Genomic DNA, 19,020 nt, shown 5'->3' with positions numbered 1-19,020 from the left:
TGCTTCCTAGCTTTGTGCCCCGAACCTGTCATCTGTGAAAAGGATGTAGGAGCACCTACCTACTATGCTCAATTTGAAATTTAATAGGTTATCATTTGTACAATACCGGATAATGTCTGGCTAATAATAATTATTATTTATAATAATAACAATATAATTATTCTGATGATGATGATGATGCCTCAGTTTGGTCATCTGTAAAATGGGTGTGTCAGGGAATTAAAAATGTAAACACATGAATATTCAAAACTTCTCTGCCTATGGAGACTTCAAGTAATTCCCTTCTAAGAAAATTTCAAGCAGAGTTTTCTTGGCTCTTGCCCCAGTAATGCAGATTGGGGTCACCCAGTGATGAGAAAGCGCTGGACAAATGGAGCCAATATTGGGATTCCTGGTGATGAGGGGAGAGAGAGACTGGCAGAGGATGGGTGAGTAGATGCCAGAGGTGAGGGAGGTGAATGAGTGAAGAGCCAGGTGGAAGGGTTTAAGTAAGAGATGATGGAGAACAGAGCTCACTACTTCTGGAACAGTTGCTTTGCTGGAAATAGATGCTGAGAAGAGCAGAGATAGGAAAAGAAAATGTTAAGACTTTGCCTTGTGCTAAGAATGCACTTCCCCTTTGGTGTTTTCTCTAGAGACTGCAGTGAAGGTTTGGATTGCCTCCAATTCATTTTTTCCTGCTTAACTGCCCTTTCTTTGAACACAACCACTGAGCTGAGGCCGAGCCATGAGGGGCCATTTTTACCTCGTTTACAGGGGAGTCATGACAGTGCTCTTCCGGGGCTGAATGGGGATGAGTAAAGGACTCATACGGAGTAGGTGCTCCACAGGTGTTGATGACTACGCATCATACTTTCCTTGTGACCAGAGCCGGCCCGCGAAGGTCACCAACAGGAGTATGCACAGTTCTCTGGCTCTCTTCACCACAATATGCCATTATCCCACGTTTAACCTGCGACGCCGGCCACATTGTTTTTAAAGAAACCAATCGAATCAATTTGATATCCTCCAATACCACACTGCAGACCACTGCCATCTGCAGGAGGCTTATAAAGGAAAGCACTCCATCAGGAGTCTAGAAAATAGAATCTGACCTTTCCCTTGCTGTATGGTATGGACAAGTCATGGAGCCTTAGTTTCCCCATTAGTAAATGAAGATGATGTCCCAGGACCTGTTTTGTTTCTCTGCTCCCAGCAGTTGACAATCAGCAGGGGTGATTGAGCGCTTGCTACCTGCAGACCCCGAAGCATGAAGGAGGGGCCTTGCTTTACAAAAGCCCCATAATCAGGCTAGAAGAAAAGATGTGAGCATCTTTATTATATTTGTTGTTAGAATTAATTAACAAAAGTCTGCCTGTGCTATGTTCCAAATGCCCAATCATTTTGTGACATCTCTGAGCTGCTGTGAGTGATACAGACATGGGATGTGAATTTTGGAGACACTTTTTCTTAGTGACTTTACCCACATTAAAACAAAACAAAACCCAAACCAGAACAGTATATGACCTTTCTATATACTGCCGATGCTTCACTGCAGTAAACTCCATCTTCTTCAAGGAAAAACTGAAGTTGATGGGAGTTTCTAGAGCCCTTCCTCTCTCACTGTCTCTCTCTGGTTCATTTCTGATGATGCCCAACGCTTATCCAGCTGCATGCTGCTGAGGCTGGGTGCTCCTTATCCTTGTCTGACCCATATCACATAGGCCTGCTCTTCCTTAGACAGTGCCTGCTGGAGGGGCAGGCGGGGCCTTGGGAAAGAATAAAAAGCCTTTCAACTTGCCTGAAAAATCTGGAAACATCTCTGGTTCCACCCAGGTGTCTGGAGATTACTTATCAGGCTCAGTTTGGTTTAACTGACTTTCTTGAATGTGCAGGCTGTGCCAAGATAAATCTTCCTCCCAACCCAGGAGGCAGATGCCGCAGCCCACGCAAGCCCTAAAGTGTCTGCACCTGCAGCCCATGTTCCGAAGCCAGGCAGATGTCTGTGAAGACTCCCACTGGATTCTGACCAGGGACAATGATGCTGAGAGCAGGGGCTGCCCAGAGAGGCTGGGTGCACCGTGGAGGGTGTGTCTGTGCCGACCCTGGAGATGCTTTCACTGAAGCGACCCAGGAGGAAGGAGGGGAGGCTGAATTCCATGGTTGTGGTTCTCAAGCTCTTTTGACTGTGGCCCCATTTGGCTAAGCACAAGACCCTGTCGCCCACAGAGCCCAGTGGCTCCTACTTTGCAGTGGGAAAGAATTTGCAGTAACAGTGGATAAAAGGGGAAGGGAAAACTAAGCAATGTGGTCATGCAGCAAATACTCAGAACAAAACAATCCACAGAAACTCTGGAAAGTAATCTACAAGCAACATAAATTAACAGAATAGAAGCAATGAAAAACCAAGCCAATGCTGAGGCTGTGTTGCAGCAGTCAAGGGTCATAGGTGCAAACAGCTAAACCAGCTCTAGCAAGCTTAGGTAGAAGAGGAGTTCATTAAAGGATGTCGAGTCACTCCACCACCCTCTCCTCAATCACTTGCCTGCAGCCCTTCCTTTTCCAGGGCACTTTCTTCCAGTTTGAGGTCTGGCCTGTGTGCCTCTACCTGGTGAGCACGGGTCCCATGCCTGAGTCCTAACTGAAATGGAGGCTGGCACCGCAAATTCTGGTTTCAGCTTTGGGGAGGTGCGACTCCTAAGGAAGGAAATAACCCAGGCATAGGAAGGGTGTTCACAAAGTGCTGGCTAGCCCAAAAACAAGCAACAAATATCTTCTGTATTAATAACAAAGCGTCCTCCAGAGACTTTTGGGAATTCCAGCTCTTGGCCTATGCGCATACACAGGACTTTTGCAGTGCTATTTAGTGAGGGATGGAGGTCACACTTCTTTGTAGAACAGAGAATTAATGTTCTCAGTAAACTCTTGTAATGAACTAATTTTTGTTTGTGAATGCCAAGGTTTATTAACTCTCACTAACTCACTTATGTTTCTAGTTCCTTAGAAAAATGAAATCCCATGTATGGGGTTTTTTTTTTGGGGGGTGATGAAAATGTTCTAAAATTAGATTGTGGTCTTTTCAACAACTGGTGCTAGGAAAACTGAATATTCATATGCAAAAGAATAAAGCCGGACCTTAACCTTAAACCACATATACAAATGACCTCAACCGTATATCAAAGTCCTCAACCTTAAAGCTAAAACTATAAAACTTGTAGAAGAAAACGCTGAGGAAAATCTTCATGACAGTGAATTTGGCAGCGATTTCATGGATTGGATACCAAAGCACAGGCAACAAAAGAAAATTCAGATAAACTGGACTTCATCAAAATGAATAAGCTTTGTACATCAAAGGATACTATCAAGAAAGCAAAAAGGCGTCCTACAGAATGGGAGAAAATACTTGCCAATCACATATTTAATAAGGGGTTAATATCCAGAAACTGAACTACAACAAAAACAATTTTGCCAATTCAAAAATGGGCAAAGGACTTGAATAGACATTTTCCAAAAAAGGTATACGAATGGCCAATAAACACATAAAAAAGATGCTCAACAATCATCGGTCATTAGGTCAGTAAAAATCAAAACCACCAGGAGATGACACTTCACACCTACTACATTTGCTAGGATGACTCTAATAACTTTTTTTAAATGGGGGGGAAAAAAAACCCAGATGCTGGTGAAGATATGGAGAAATTGGAACCATTATACATTGCTGGTGGGAACTTAAAACGGTGCAGCTGCTTTGGAAAACAGTTTGGTGGTTCTTCAAAAAGTTAAAAATAGAATTACCATATGACCCAGCAATTTCACTTCTACGGGGAAGCAGGGACTTGAATAAATACTTGTATACCAGTGTTCATAGAAGCATTATTCACAATAGCTCAAAGATGGAAGTAACCCAAGTGTCCATTGATGGATGAATGGATAAACAAAATGTGCTACATGCACACAATGGAATAATATTCAACCATAAAAAGAAATGAAATTTTGCTATATGTTAAACCTTGGATGGACCTTGAAGACATGCTAAATGAAACAAGCCAGACACAGGACACATATTCTATGATTCCATTTATATGAGGTATCTAGAAAAGGCCAATTCATAGAGACAGAAAGTGGACTAGATGTTACCAGGGAGAGAGGAAATGGGGACTGTTTCACGGGTTACAGAGTTTATGTTGGAGATGAAAACGTATGGGGTGTATATAGTGGTGATGGTGATCATTATGAATGTTTTTAAATGTCATTGAATTCTACACTTACAAATGGTTAAAATGATAAATTTTATCTTATGTATATGTATTTTTATTTTAGTTTTTTTAAAGATTTTATTTATTTATTGAGAGAGAGAGAATGAGAGACAGACAGCACGAGAGGGAAGAGGGTCAGAGGGAGAAGCAGACCCCTCGCTGAGCAGGGAGCCCGATGCGGGACTTGATCCCGGGACTCCAGGATCATGACCTGAGCCGAAGGCAGTCGCTTAACCAACTGAGCCACCCAGGCGCCCCTTATTTTAGTTTTTAAAGATTTTATTTATTTATGTGTCAGAGAGAGAGAGAGAGCACAAACAGGGGGAACGGCAGGCAGATGGAGAAGCAGTTTCCCCACTGAGCAGGGAGCCCGATGTGGGACTTGATCCCAGGACTCTGGGATTCTGACCTGAGCCGAAGGCAGACGCTTAACCAACTGAGCCTGTATATGTACTTTACCACAATTTTAAAAATTAGGTGATGGCAATGTTTGCACAAATCTGAGTATACTACAACTATTGAATTGTCCAATTTATAGGAGTAAACTGTATGGTATGTAGATTACATCCAAATAAAGCTGTTTTTAAAAAAATCCTTTCCAGCTCTGACAGTTTCTATGATCCATCCATTCATTCACGTATTCATTCACTGATTCAAACTTTTTTGTTGAGTTCCTATCATATCAACTGTTCGGAATAGCGTGATAAATAAAGCAAACACAATCTCTGCCCTCCCCTCACTTAAAATACTATGGGTTTACAAAGGAATCATAGCTAACATTTACTGACTGGTTTTTTTTTAAAGATTTTATTTATTTATTCGAGAGAGAGAATGAGAGAGAGAGAGAGAGAGAGAGCATGAGAGGGGGAGGGTCAGAGGGAGAAGCAGACTCCCCGCTGAGCAGGGAGCCCAATGCGGGACTCGATCCCGGGACTCCAGGATCATGACCTGAGCCGAAGGCAGTCGCTTAACCAACTGAGCCACCCAGGCGCCCCTGACTATTTATTTTATACAGAGCATTGGCACAAACACTTTGCACACTCATTTCATGCGGTCCTCACAACCATGTACTTAGCTGAATAAGGAAATTTGCTCGAGGTCACAGAGCCAGGATTTGAACCTGGTCTGCCTTACCTCAAAGCCTGTGCTCTTAACTATTTATCATATGTGGCCGCTGGGTTCCAGCCACCTGGAATTGGGGTCTCCCTGAAGACCTGCCCTGAGGCCCATGTGTCAGGCTGCCTGATCTGGTAGCAAGGGAGAGTGAAAGATGAGGTGGAATGCCCTCCAGGAGGGAGTGAGTCTGGAGAATAAGGCCTAAGTCAGGGGTATCTTTCATAGCCATTTACAGTAATCATTATAGAGCAGGTATAACTATCTTTTAAAAATGGTTAGGTGATGGAATTTTATTTCATTTTATTTTTTTTAAATTTTATTTATTTGATAGAGAGAGACACAGCGAGAGAGGGAACACAAGCAGGGGGAGTGGGAGAGGGAGAAGCAGGCTTCCCGCCGAGCAGGGAGCCCGATGCGGGACTCGATCCTGGGACTTCAGGATCATGACCTGAGCCGAAGGCAGTCGCTTAACCAACTGAGCCACCCAGGCGCCCGGGATGGAATTTTAAATATAAAATCAAATTCACAACTGAATTTATATTATTATATTAACAGCTAATATATGTATTATTTGTTGAACACAACCTATATAGCAGCCTTGGTTCTAAGTGCTTGACATACCTCATCATATTTAATGCTCCAGGACATGTAGGGTGTATTACTCTTCCTACTTTACAAGTGAGGCGGCTGAGGCACAGAGAGGTTAAGCAATTTGTTCAAGGTTGCACAGCAAGTGGCAGAGCTGGGATTCCAGCCATGGCTTCTTGACGTGGAGCCCAGACTCTTAACCACCACAGAACTTGCTCTTTGGTTATGTTAAGATATACAAAGTAGTTGGACATGAGGTGGTAGGATTATGGTGACTTCCCACCTTTTTCCCCCCACAAATAGTTAATACTTTTATTTTCCAAGAATATATCATGATAGTGATTTTTTAGACCAAGAAAAGAAATCACACGTCTCTGTGACCTTTTCATCTTCTTACTTCACTGTTTTATTTGGTTGTGTTTGATTTGGCAGCTGCCTGAGCACGGGCACAAACGAAGCCCGGGCGGGGGAAGAGAGGCGGGCAGCGTGGCGGGAGATGCGGTGAGGTGTGATTCCACCGCAGCCCTGTTGGGGGCCGCTGCCCCGATTCGGCTGCAATCTTCCCGGGAGGGCGTGTCCCCTTCTCATCACACCCTCATCCACACGGAGGGTCTTTCTTTGAAGACATTTCCCGCCCCTCCCCGCCCGGAACTTGTCTGTGTTGTCCGACGGTTAAGCGCGGTGCATACACTGAATTCGAATCTGGGTGAGGATCTTGTTGATACCTGGGCAACTAACTGCGCTGAGCCTCAGCTAATGGGAATCACTGTACCACCCCAAAGGGTTACTGTGTGAATTAAATTGGATGGTGTTTGGAATGGACCTAGGGTGCCTGGCACAGTGTAGGGTCAACAAAGAGTACCGCATTTGGATGTTATCTAGGTCCTTTTTGATTAATTCCTGTGGTTAGAAATCTTTCAAATATTGACCATCAGTATTTCTTCTTTTCTGAGTTGCCTGCTCGGGCCCCTTCCTCATTTGTCCCTTGGTGTGTGGATTTACAGTGCGTTTGCATCAAGGACTGAGAGCGTTCTGGGAGGGTCTTTTTCCCTGGGGCCCTGATGCCTTCCATTTTCTGTGGGAAACACATTTCACTGGTTAGTGCAGCCTCCTCTCTTCCTGAAATTGGCCCTGTTTCCTCCCTGAGAAATTTTCACCCGTTTTAGAAAGGTCAGTCTTCAGAACAGCTGATTCCCCCTCGGACTGCTACACCCCCAGGTCTCACACACGCATTTCTTTCTCCATCCACTTGAGCTGTGGTCCGTCACAGTGGCCGTGGCCAGAACCAGTCTGCTCAGAGAGGCTCTGTTTCAGTGGCATGCGTACCTAATGAGCATGCTCCCCCTCGACCCTGGGTAATCACATCAGCTGCAATAGCTGACCTTCCAGAGCAAAGTGCAAAAGCCTAAGGGACTGCTTAGATAAAAGGCACATTCTTAAGATAGTTTCATCTCCTTTTCCCTCTTGCCTAAATGTCCATCGTGCCTGACTTGGAGAGTCCACTCTTTTCCCATCGTGGGGCAAACGGGACCTGGGCCAGAAGTTGGAAATTTCTAAACTGCAAAAGGAATCAGTGTCCCCTCGGCCAAGTGATGCTTGCCAGAAAAGTTCTTGTGGATAAATGTGTGTAGTCCTGGGGATTCTCCGGGGGACTTGGTGGTAACATAAGATTGGCTACTATCTTAAGACCTCTGTCCGAGTGAGGCCTAGGGGTGGGGACATGCCTGTTTCCGACACATGGCAAGGCCCAGAGGCCATGGAAGGGGGTCCTCCCACAAGAAGCACAACCCCCTAGAGAGCTGTTGGGGTTTTCCATGAAGACCTTCCCTAGATGCGAAGTCACCTTCTGCGTGGACAGCACCAACCCTGAAGCTTGCGTCCCGGTATGTGTGTGTCTCCTGCACTCATCTGTAGGCCCGGTTCAGGCTGCATGGCTGTGAGGAAAGGGTATATTGGACCGCGAGACAGAAAATCTGAGTTTGAGTTGAGGCTTTGCCTTTTGTTAGCTTTGTAATATGGGGAACCAACTTTGTTTCTTCATCTGGAAAATGGACGGTAACATTCCTGGTTCTGCTCACCTCCTTGCCTGACTGTGGAGCGAAATGAGTGTGGGGGGCAAATTAGAAAGGTGTAAAAGAAGACTCTCTCCTCCTCTCAGAGATAGAGTGGTCAGCACAGTGTCTATCCCAACATCTCAGGTGGAGCCCAGAGAGACGAAAGGGCTCCTTCTCTCCAGAAAGAGGTCTGAAGTCATAGGACCCGGTGAAATGGAGAGCTTTTTTTTTACTCCCAGTGTCCTGGTGAAATAATACATGCTTCTAGCCATTCTCTGGCCAGTTTGGAGGGGATGGTCAATGATCATTTTAATCTATCAGAGAGGCAGCCTGCTCCTTGGTATCCATTTTTCCACATAACCTCAGAGTTCAAGGTATATTTCTGATTTTTTTTTTAATTCTGGTGGTTTGGCCTGTGTACTCAGTTAACACAGAAAAATACTTGCAGCAGTTGAGAAAAGTGTATGCTGCTGTCCCATAGCCTTGTCCCTCACATCCACCTGTGCCCTTTGGGAAGTCCCTTGACCTCCTTCTTGAACAAGATGCCCTAGAATCTTTTAAGGAAAATAAGGAGTGTGATCCAGTGTAGTAGGAAAAACAGAATTCTAATCCAAGAATATTCATTTTAATCCAGAGTCACTCTAGGGTAAGCCAAGAGAAGTCATTCAGAGTCTCTGTCTCATTTTCTGCACCTGTACAATGGGGATGCTCAGTGGGGATGCTCATCCCCATCTGGCTGCCTCAAGTTGCTTCGAGGATAAGTGGGACGCAGAATGTCAAGTGCTTTCCAAGTGCACTGGGCTGGATGCAGGCAGCATTTCGGGGTGACACTCAGCTCTGGCATCAACCACAGCATGGGTTGGGCAGTGTCTGTGAAGGTCAGAGCTGCTCTGACATGTCTTACTGATGGAGCTTCATTTCCCAGGATAGCCTCGTTTGCCTAGGGCTCACGGAAGGTAAAGGGGACGAGGTCCCTATAATCTTTTTGCTAAGCCTGCATACAGGAGCCCAGATGTTCTCCTGGCTCCTTTTGACCACACCTACCCTGCTGTATCTCCTTCAGGTCCAGTTGTGGTGCTGGATTTGGAGAGCTTGGAGCCTCTGAGCGCAAGCCTCACACCTGCCTCTGCTCCAAAGAGCTGTGGCTGCAGTGGGCTGGCTGAGACTCTTCACAACGCTTGCCTGAGACCATCTGAGACCGTCCTCCTCCACAGCTGCCTTCTCGCTGGCTCCTTCACCTGCCCCCTGAACTCACTGGTCTGTGCTGCAGTTAGAAACCCTGCACAGAGCTGGGTCCTTATAGTAGGTATTTTCTGGCTTTTCTCTTGCAGCCAGAATAGGGTGCATTTTGGTCCAGGGGCATCAGACTGGTAGAGTGGCAGGAAGCAGAAGCTGCCAGTCTAGTCTGGGATCTCACTGGCCATTATACCTTCCTGCTCTGCCCCAGTAGACTTCCAGTTACTGACCAGGGCAGCCAGCCCTGGGATTGCTTGCGGAAGCTTTGCATGGTTGTGGGGCCCCAGGAGGTCGAAGCTTTGCATGGTTGTGGGGCCCCAGGAGGTCGGTGGAGGAGGAAGTTTCTAAAGCAGAGCCTGGAAGGAAGAGATGCACCCCTGGAGGGTTTCAACTCCTAAGGACAATTTCCCATGTCCTCCTTAGGAACAGTTTTATTAATGAGCCGCCTGAGCTGCAGGGAGAGAGAAGGAAAAGCGTAATTAATTATGACCCCTCAGAGAAGCATCCAGAGTTGGGGCAGTCAGGGGAGGAAGGTGTGTGCTGTTTCGGTGTTGTTAGCTGTGGCAGGAGCTCTGGGCACTAACTTTCCAATGAAGGACTTGAGCTTGCTTCCTCTTGCTGCAAGATCGGGGATCAGCTTATTGAGCACTGAATTCCTGCCTGACCCTACTGCCCTCTTCCCGGGAGGGAAAAGGAAGTCAGTATTTGCTTTTCCAGCAAGGTCACGGATCACCTGACCAAAGCCTGTAACAGCTGGGAAGCCAGTGCTGCTAAGCTGACACGCCCCCCCCGCCCCCTACCCCCCAGCCCTCAGCTCTAGTCCAGCAGCCAGCACCTCACTTTCAGCAGGGAGCCGCTCCAGGCGATGGCAGGGGGAGGATGCCAAGGCAAGGTAATGTGGTGATGATAGCTTTCCTCCCGACAGTCTGCCCTTCCTCACAAAACTCCAGATTCAGCTGCTGCATTGCAGGCAAATGTGACAGACACTTGCCGAACGAGATGAGAACGGAGTTCATGAGGTTGTGTCAATGTGCCATTTATTGAGAAGGAGTTATCTCTTTGTTTCCTGGGTCGGCGGGAAGTGAGCCGGCTGGAGAACTCTGTAGGCAGAATCTTTTTTAGGAGTGCAGCTCCCCTTCCGCGGGTGTTTGGGCTTCAGCCCCTCGGGATGTTAAGCGGCACCGTCGGAAGCCTCCCCGGCACAGGGGCCATTTACACTGGGAGGCATGGGGCCCTGGAATGGGGAAGCAGGAAGCGCTCATCATTTTGGCAGGATCTGTAAGAGGTACGGGTACATTGGTTTTTTTTTTTTTTTTTTTTTTTGGTCGTCTTTTGGAAAGAGTGCTTTGTCTTTGCAAGTGATTGTGCAGGGATTGACGGGGTTGCTGTTTGGGGCACTACCTTGCTAAATACTTGACTTTGTAAGGTTGAATTCTCCAAGAATTATCGTGGCAATACGGCCGTGCTTGGAGCCAAGCTTTCCTCTCAAGGAAATGCAAGCTGCTATTTATTTTGGCATGCAGCCTGTTCTAGGATGAAATACGGCGTTTTTATTATTGCAGAATAAAGAGAGGTTTGAAGAGAATAAAAGTACAGAACTAGGTTTCAGTTTCAGGACTAAGTAAAGGAAGGTTTCTTTGTATTTGGATTTGAGGTTAGGAATGAGATTGTAAATGGCATCATAAAAGGAATAACTGCGGAGAGGGAGAGGGTGTAGGTCTACACTGCAGGAGTCGGGCTGGCTGGGGGAAATCAGGACTGTTCCTAATGTGGCCTGGTAGTCACACGTGGGCTATCAGAGTGACTGCCCCTTTGGTGGATTTTGAACGGGCAGCCTCAGTCCCCATCTCTTCACTGCCGGTTGGCTTGGAGAGGGGGTGTGGAGGGATGAAGTTGCACAAACTGTCCTACCCCTAGGTAACTGGGTAACTTTGGATCGGCCACAGAGCCTCTTTGTGCCTTCGATGTCGTGTTTGTAATTCGGAGGTGCTACCATGAACTGAGTGTCTGCCACATGTTAGGATGTGGGGGTATGGTGGTGGGGGGTGAAGGGGAAGAGATGAGTCCTGCAGGAATTCTGACCTTCGCAAGCTTACAGAGTAGGAGGGGAGAGGAGCGAGAGAAAGAGAGAGAGAAAAAGCTGTATATACTTGAAACATCTAGAATATGATGAGCTAATGAGAGAGGCTGGGACCGAACAGGGCATTCTTGATCCTGGGATAAGCCATCAACAAATGAAAAGTTACATAACAACACCAGGTAGTATAAGGTTCTGAATACCGAGGATACAACCTAACGGCATTGAGTAATAAATTGCTTTATGTCAAAATTTTTAGTGCTTTAGAAGGTTGCAAAATTCCATTCGAAAGGGGACTTCTGCCCAACAAAGTTAATTTTCATATTCCGTTGTATTGCAGAATAGCATGTGTTGATGTGGCAATTTTTCTTCAATTCCACTCACCAAATCACATCAAACATATACCCTTAGCTAAATTCTAAGATGTCCACCCCTAGGACCATGCCTGTGGCCCAAGTGCAGAAGGAGGCTGGGGTGGGTGAGGCTGCCAGGGGCAGGATGTGGGCCTGACAGTTCCCTCCTTTCCTGCCTGTGTCTAGACCTTTTCCAGTGGAAGCTTGCTAAGCCCTCTTCTTCAGAGAGTTGGGGTGTCAGCTCCATTTAATTTCTGTAACCTTGCAATGATTGATTTTAGTAAAATTCAAGTCTAAGAGAACTATTAGAAGTCTCCATAGAGTTCTTTTTTTTTTTAAGATTTATTTATTTATTTGAGAGTGGGGGAGGGGAGGGGCAGAGGGAAAGATCCTACAACCCTGAGATCTGACCCAAGCTGAAACCAGGGGTCGAACACTTAACCGACTGAACCATCCAGGTGCCCCTCCACAGAGTTCTTTTCAGTGAAATTTGACCTAATGTGTGCTGCATAATTATTTGAGGCCCTAGGATCTGATACATTAAGGGCTGAATCCTAACTCAAACCAAAGGCAGTGAGTGTGACTGAACTCTCTGAGGTGAGGTGAGTTTGTGTCAAAGATCCATCTGCACCCAGGTGGCCCCCTCTTGCTTAGAAGAAGCCTTGTTGCTTAGTGTCCAGTCTTGGAGAAGCAGATCACACACACCTTTGGCCAAGAGGTCCTACAAGAGAGTAGTTCTCCTTATCTGTCCCAGAAGGTGTTTTACACATACTTGTGGGAGAAGCAGAGGAGCATCAAAGTCAGGAACATTTCCTGCTCCCCAACCCCCCGCCTCCCTTCCCCCACCCCGCCGAGAGAGGGAGGGATCAGTGTAGCATCGGGACTGGGCAAATGTTTACAAATCACTTCCCAGGACATGACTGGAGTCAGCTAGACTTGAGGGCAAATCCTGCTCCAACAGCTGCTTGTCATGTGACTTTGGCAGGCCTGGAAACTCTCTCAGCCTCAGTCTCCCTATCTAAAAAATGGGGACAATAGTAATAATCTCCTTGGGGTTACAGTGAGGATTGCATGAGATAATTCGAGCATGTTAAGTGCTTTGAACTCTGCCTGTTGCTCAGTAATGATATGGGGTTGGAGGAAGAAGGGAACAGAAGGGAGAGGAGAAACCTATGATGATGGAGAGACGGGTGAGGGGCCACGCTTAGAGTTCGTGTCCTCACCCTTCTCTTCCCCAGACTTCACCTTGAAGCTGCCAAGCCTCTCCTGCCCGCCAGCATCTGGGAGGCTCCCCCATCGCCTGCAGACTGCCGACCTGTGGCATTATCAGCCGCAGTGTCCTCTGCCTGGAAACCTTCTCCTGTTTTTCTTTCTTTTTAAAAAAAAATTATCTTTATTTTTTAATTGAGATAACTGAGACATAATTGACATATAATATTGTATTGGTTTTAGGTGTACAACATAATGACTTGATATTTGTATATATTGTGAAATGGCTTCCACAGTAAGTCGAGTTAATATCTGTCACCATAGTTACGAACTACATAACACCATAGTTACATAGTTACAAACTATTTTTACGATGAGAACTTTTTTTTTAAATTTCCGCCTAACACAGTGTTATATATCAGTTTCAGGTGTACCGTATAGTGATTTAACAATTCTAAACATTACTGAGTGCTCATCGTGGAAGTGTGCTTTTAACCCCCTTTATCTATTTTGCCCATCCCCCCACCCATCTCCCCTCTGGTAACCATCTGTTTGTTCTCTATAGTTAAGAGTCTGTTTTTCATCTATCTCTTTTCTTCTTTGTTTGTTTGGTTTCTTAAACTCCACATGAGTGAAATCATATGGTATTTGCCTTTCTCTGACTGACTTATTTCACTTAGCATAATACCCTCTAGATCCATCCATATTGCAAATGGCAAGATCTCATTCTTTTTTATGGCTGAGTGATATTCCATTGTGTATATGTGTGTGTATGTGTATACTGATATATATATATATCACTGATATATATACATCACATATATGATGAAGACTTTTAAGATCCACTCTCTTAACAACTTTTAAATATGTAATACAGTATTATTAACTATAGTCGTCATGCTGCACATTACATCCCTATGACTGGAAGTTTGTACTTTTTGACCACCATCACCCATTTCATCCACCCCGTCACACTCTGCCTCTGACAGCCACCAGTCTGTTCTCTGTATCTATGAAATCGGGTGTTTTTAGATTCTACAAACAAGTAAGATCATATGGCATTTGTCTTTCTCTGTCTGACTTATTTCACTTAGCATAACGCCCTCAAGATCCATGCATGTTGTCACAAATGGCCATGATTTCCTTCTTTGTCATGGCTGAACAATATTTCATTGTATATATTTACCACACTTTCTTCACCCTTTCATCCACTGATGGACACCGAGGTGGTTTTAGAACCTTTTCTTTCTAGCAAGGGCAAACCTCCCTCGCCTCAGGTCAGAACCTTCCAGATCTCTCCACTTGCTGCCTCCTTAAGCAGCCACACTTGCCCTCCTTCTCCCCAACGTCTCTCTACTCCAGCTCTATGCGGCATTCAAACTCAAGTACTTGTTGCCCCCAGAGTAGGTGAGGTACTTTGTGTTGCCATTCCCTCTGCAAGGAGTGTCTCTGCCCCTAGAAACCGGGCATGCCCTTCCGGGCTCTGTCACACTTGAATAGGTAAAGGCCCCTATGGCAGCTCATGGAATGGGTTTGGAGCACTCACAGAGAGAGGATACATGAAATTTTGCCGGGCAGATTTTAGACTTCCTCTCGTTTGGTGGACCACACATTTCCCAGCCCTCTTCCCCAGTTTACTTATTTCTTCCCCTTTATTCCATTCCGGGTTGTTGGAGGCCACCCCTCATCCATCTCTTACTCCCAGTTTCCCCCAACCCTTCCCTCATCCCCAGTACACTTTTCTGGTCCGGACTTCATTGCCAAGCACATTGGAATTCCCGAAACAACCCTGTGTCCACTGCTGAGGTGTCAGATAATTCACTGTTATGATGTGTGTGGAGTTAGAATCATAAAAAGACCATTTCCTGGGTGATTTATTATAATGAGGGCAGGAGCCACATTGTTTACCATTCGAAGAAAGAGTCCTGGCAATGGATTAAAACTTTGGGGAGAATTTATGATCAAACCTCAAGGTATCCTAATTGAGTCTGGACAGTCTTCTGCCTGAATAGTTCCTGATGTCTTTGGAGCACCCAGCTTGAACTTGCCCTGCCCTGCCCAAGATTAGACATCACCTCTAAGGAATAGTGCCTCCTCAGTACTTGCAATGATCTCAGGCCTGTTTTGAATCTCATTGGGATGTCTCAGATCATTTATAGGTACTCTGGTTCCAGTTTTTTCCCCCAAAATGGATTAGAATTATTTTACCATGATGGAAGGGAGTAGATTACAGCTTTTGATGTTGTGGAAGGAGTACCTTGCTAGTTGTCAGAGCTCTGGGCCTGGCTCTGCCCCCTTCACTAGAATGCTGAGAGGCCCCACACAAAGCAATTAACTTCTGAGCCTCAGTTTCTTCGTCTGCCAAGTGAGGGGGCTGGGCCAAATAGTTCCTTTGGTGTCGACCATCGCTAGCATCCTGGGAAGACATGCCCAGGGTCGGACACACTCTAGGAGGAGTGTGGAGCTCCCGGGCACCCCTGGGAGAAAGGCAGGGATGGGAGTTCTTTGGGGTGCTCTTGCCTCCATACTTATGCTAACTGTCCTTCTGTCCTTCTTTCTTTCAGGACTCTTCAGTGGGTTGTACAGACTTATCGGATGAAGAGTGCCTGAGAGACTGACAGTCTGCATTCCCTAAGATGGAGAAGACAGATGGTAGGCAGGCTGCTCTGTATAACCTGGTCTAAAGTGAGCACTTGGGTTGGAAAGGGATTGCTACCATAGATCCAAGAAACAGCCTAAGGGAGGCTCACAAGAGACATTCCCCACACAGATAGTACTGGGAGACCCAAACTATGTGTTTCAGGTGTGAACGAGAGAAAGTGGTAGAGGATGAGAATGAAGACTTCTGTAATTGTTGGACAGTTTTCTCATTTCTTCCAAGCACCAAGAAGGGAGCAGGATGCTCTCACTCATTACTCTCATTTTAAGGATGAAGAACTTGAGGTCTGAGAAAGAGGCACAATATGGTGAAAGAGCCTCCATGTATATCTGGGTGACTTCCTGTTATTTAACTCCTCTGAGCCTCAGTCTCCTCATGTATCAGCTTTGCTGTGGAACAAACCACTAAAAAACTTATTGACTTAAAGACATTTACTATTTCTGAAAAGATTCTGTCTGGGCCCTTTTTTCTGGTCTGGGCCGGCACGGCTGGTATTTGCTGGGCGTCTTCATGTGTTTGTGGTCTTCTGGGGCACTTAGCTGGATGGTTTAGAATGGCCACACTTACATGCCTGTTGGTTGACTCTATGTCACCTGGGGCACAGGTGATGATTTGGCCATGTGTTTCTCACCACCCAGCAGGTTAGCTGGGGCCTATTCACGTGCTGGCAGAAGGGTTCCAAGCACAGCAAGAACAGACAAACCCCAATGTGCCAGCAATTGTCAAGTCTCTGCATATGTCACACTTGCTTTTGACCCACTGCCCAAAGCAGGTCACAAGACCAACCTCAGGGTCTGTGTGGGAGGGGAGGGTCCAAGAATGGGGTATGATTGTGACTGTTTCTGCAAACAGTCTACCACACCTCGTTTATAAGCAGGTATTAATACCTATTCATACGGTTGGTAAAACACTAAATGAGATAATGCATGCAAAGTTGTTGAGTAATACTATCTAGCGCAACAAATGTTTTCATGAATATTCCCCTCATCCCCTGCCCAGGAAACTTGCTGAAGGTCATAGACTAGATCCTGATCTCCTGACTTCTTCTTCTTCTTTTTTTCAAGATTTTATTTTTAAGTAATCTCTACACCCAACATGGGGCTCAAACCCATAATCTTACATTTTTTTTTAAAGATTTTATTTATTTATTTGACAGAGAGAGAGAGCACAAGCAGGGGGAGCAGCAGAGGCAGAGGGAGAAGCAGGATCCCCACGGAGCAGGGAGCCCAATGCGGGGCTCGATCCCAGGACCCCGGGATCATGACCTGAGCTGAAGGCAGATGCTTAACCGACTGAGCCACCCAGGCGCCCCTCAAACCCATGATCTTGACATCAAGAGTTGCATGCTTCACCGACTGAGCCAGCCAGGCAGCCCCCCAATCTGCTGACTTCTAATGAAATGCTCTTTCCAGATCACCAAATGTCGGGAAACAGGAGTGCCTATAATCCCCGAATCACATGACCCTTCACCAGCACAGGACTTAGGCACCAGACAGCAGCCCCAGCCCTGCGTCTTCCTTCTTTCCAAATGTAGTCACTGTATATTTCAGGAGTCTGCCTTTCTCCCCAGAGAGCTGCCTTTTCATGGAAGTGGTTCCACAGAACACCAGCTAATTCTCTTCATGCCCCAGGGGCCTGTCATTCCTGCCTGCCTCATTTGTCCCTGCTCAGCAACCTTAGCACTGCTGTGCTACTCCACGTGATTCCCACAGCTAGCTCAAGAAAGGGCCCCCCTCCCTTCAGGCACAACTGCCTCACGAAATAAAGGCAGAAGAGGGACAAGCTTCCCTCACTGTCTTGGCCTTCTGAAGAGGCTCATTAAATTCCCCTTCCTTCCCGCTGTGTTTTTGGCCACTTTCTCTATAGTTTCTGTTTTACCCATTTCCTTCAGAAACCTAGTGTAGTCTCTTGGACTTTTCTTTCTCGCATTAAATACCTCTGATTCATTAGCTCACCTGCTGAACTTCACTGTGTTCCTCAAGATAATCACTGTGGCATCTCCTTCCTTCCCTGGGCCCCTTCAAATCCCCTTTTCCTTGCGTCTGTGAGTCTTAGGCTCATGACTGTGTTTGCGGGTCATTTCCAAGGGTCTAGTTATCTGGCGTGCTTTCAGACCAAGACTCTGTAGGGAATCCTAGGTAGCTCTGAGCCTATATATCTTACTTTCTTCTTCTCCCCTGACTCATTTTCCCAGTTCCTCCAGAATTATCTTCTTGGACTCTTGAGGCTGTCATTCTAACACAGAGCTAAATATTCCAAAGAACGAGCACACCCTCAGCAAATCCTCCCCTGCCCGACTCAGAACCAGCCCATCGTGCCTTTCTTGAGTACCTGCGCCATATTCTCTCTATCGCATTCATGCTAACAGCCACAACAACTCTGTAAGTTAGGTATTATTATCACCATGTTACAAATGGAGAAACTGAGGCATAGGGGAATTCAGTAATTTGCCCAGAATCACAGAAGTAGGAAATGACAGAGCCAAGATTCAAATCCAGCCAATTTAGCTATGTGTTCGTTTATCTGATCAGAAGCTCATTTTGAGCAGAGATGGTCCTCTTAATTAATTTTTGCCCTGGCCCAATGCCCGGAATTCTGAGCTCCTTCATACCTGTCACCAGGTAGAATTAAGAGGAACAGAGCCAAATGTGAGCACAGGTCTGCTGGCATATCAGATCAGCTCCCTCATTCAAGGTCCAGCATTCGTTTTACACTGGGAGGAAGAAAAGGAACACAGTGGTGGGTGGCGGGTGGAGCAGATGTGTGTGTGTGTGTGTGTGTGTGTGTGTGTGTGTGTGTGTGTGTGTGATACCCCATAGTACTAGCTTAGGAAAGCACCTATGTAACCCATCATCTTGGATAGCTGTTCAGTCTCACACTCCTTTGGTTTCCTTCAATTTCCCTTGTGGAAGATTTTGCCTTTGAATCTGCTCTTTCTTATTTGATGCTATTCTTGTATTTGTGCTCTGGACCTCATCCCAGAGGCCACCGGGTAAATCAGCCTCAATTGAATTGAGGCAATAAGCAGATAAATAATGCAGCCTTTCCTTTAGGAGACTTCTCTGCCTTCCGGGTCATAAATCTGCTCTCTGCTTAACCTTAAACAAATATCTCCTCTCTGATTTGGCCTGTCTCTGTAATCCAGGAGGCTGCTGAGTCAACCAGGAGGCCTAAGAGGACAGCTGAGCATAGTCTGGAAATCTAACAGAGAGCAATAGCTCTCAGTTACTGAAATTACCAGTGTGCTTCTTTGGGGGAAAGCAGGTTGGTAAAAAAAAAAAAAAAATTGTGTGGGTGAATGGGAACTTATTTGGTGTTTTGGGGGGGCTTGGGAAGTATTCACTCCTTCCTGCCTGAAGTTCAGGTCCCTGGCACAGAAACGGTGGAACCCAATGAAGACCATCCCGTGGGTTGTCCCCTGCCATGGTCATGGTGTAACTGCCCACAGGCCCTGTGGCCTTACTGAGCATCGAGCCTGGTAGGCTTGATTGTG

General features: G+C 46.2%; 1 protein-coding gene across 4 annotated transcripts in view; it reads left to right on the top strand.

Annotated features, from left to right (window-relative positions):
• Positions 1 to 19,020, top strand: part of KANK4 (KN motif and ankyrin repeat domains 4) — a 66,328-nt gene that overhangs the window by 18,150 nt on the left and 29,158 nt on the right. The window contains exons 1-2 of one of the 4 annotated variants that reach the window (XM_081818529.1): positions 8,751 to 9,295; positions 15,433 to 15,520. In XM_081818529.1, coding sequence (XP_081674655.1) covers positions 15,505 to 15,520 — 16 coding nt within the window. In that variant the 5' untranslated portion in view covers positions 8,751 to 9,295; positions 15,433 to 15,504. Of the gene's footprint in view, positions 1 to 8,750; positions 9,296 to 10,037; positions 10,122 to 10,409; positions 10,515 to 15,432; positions 15,521 to 19,020 lie in introns of those variants that run through there. The other 3 variants (XM_006732900.3, XM_031027716.2, XM_031027715.2) reach the window with 3 other exon arrangements.

This window comes from Leptonychotes weddellii, chromosome 4 (assembly GCF_054177405.1).
Source record: "Leptonychotes weddellii isolate Sample4059 chromosome 4, ASM5417740v2, whole genome shotgun sequence".
Taxonomy (NCBI): domain Eukaryota; kingdom Metazoa; phylum Chordata; class Mammalia; order Carnivora; family Phocidae; genus Leptonychotes; species Leptonychotes weddellii.
Note: the sequence above shows the minus strand (reverse complement) of the source record. Positions and strands in the feature narration are given on the sequence as shown.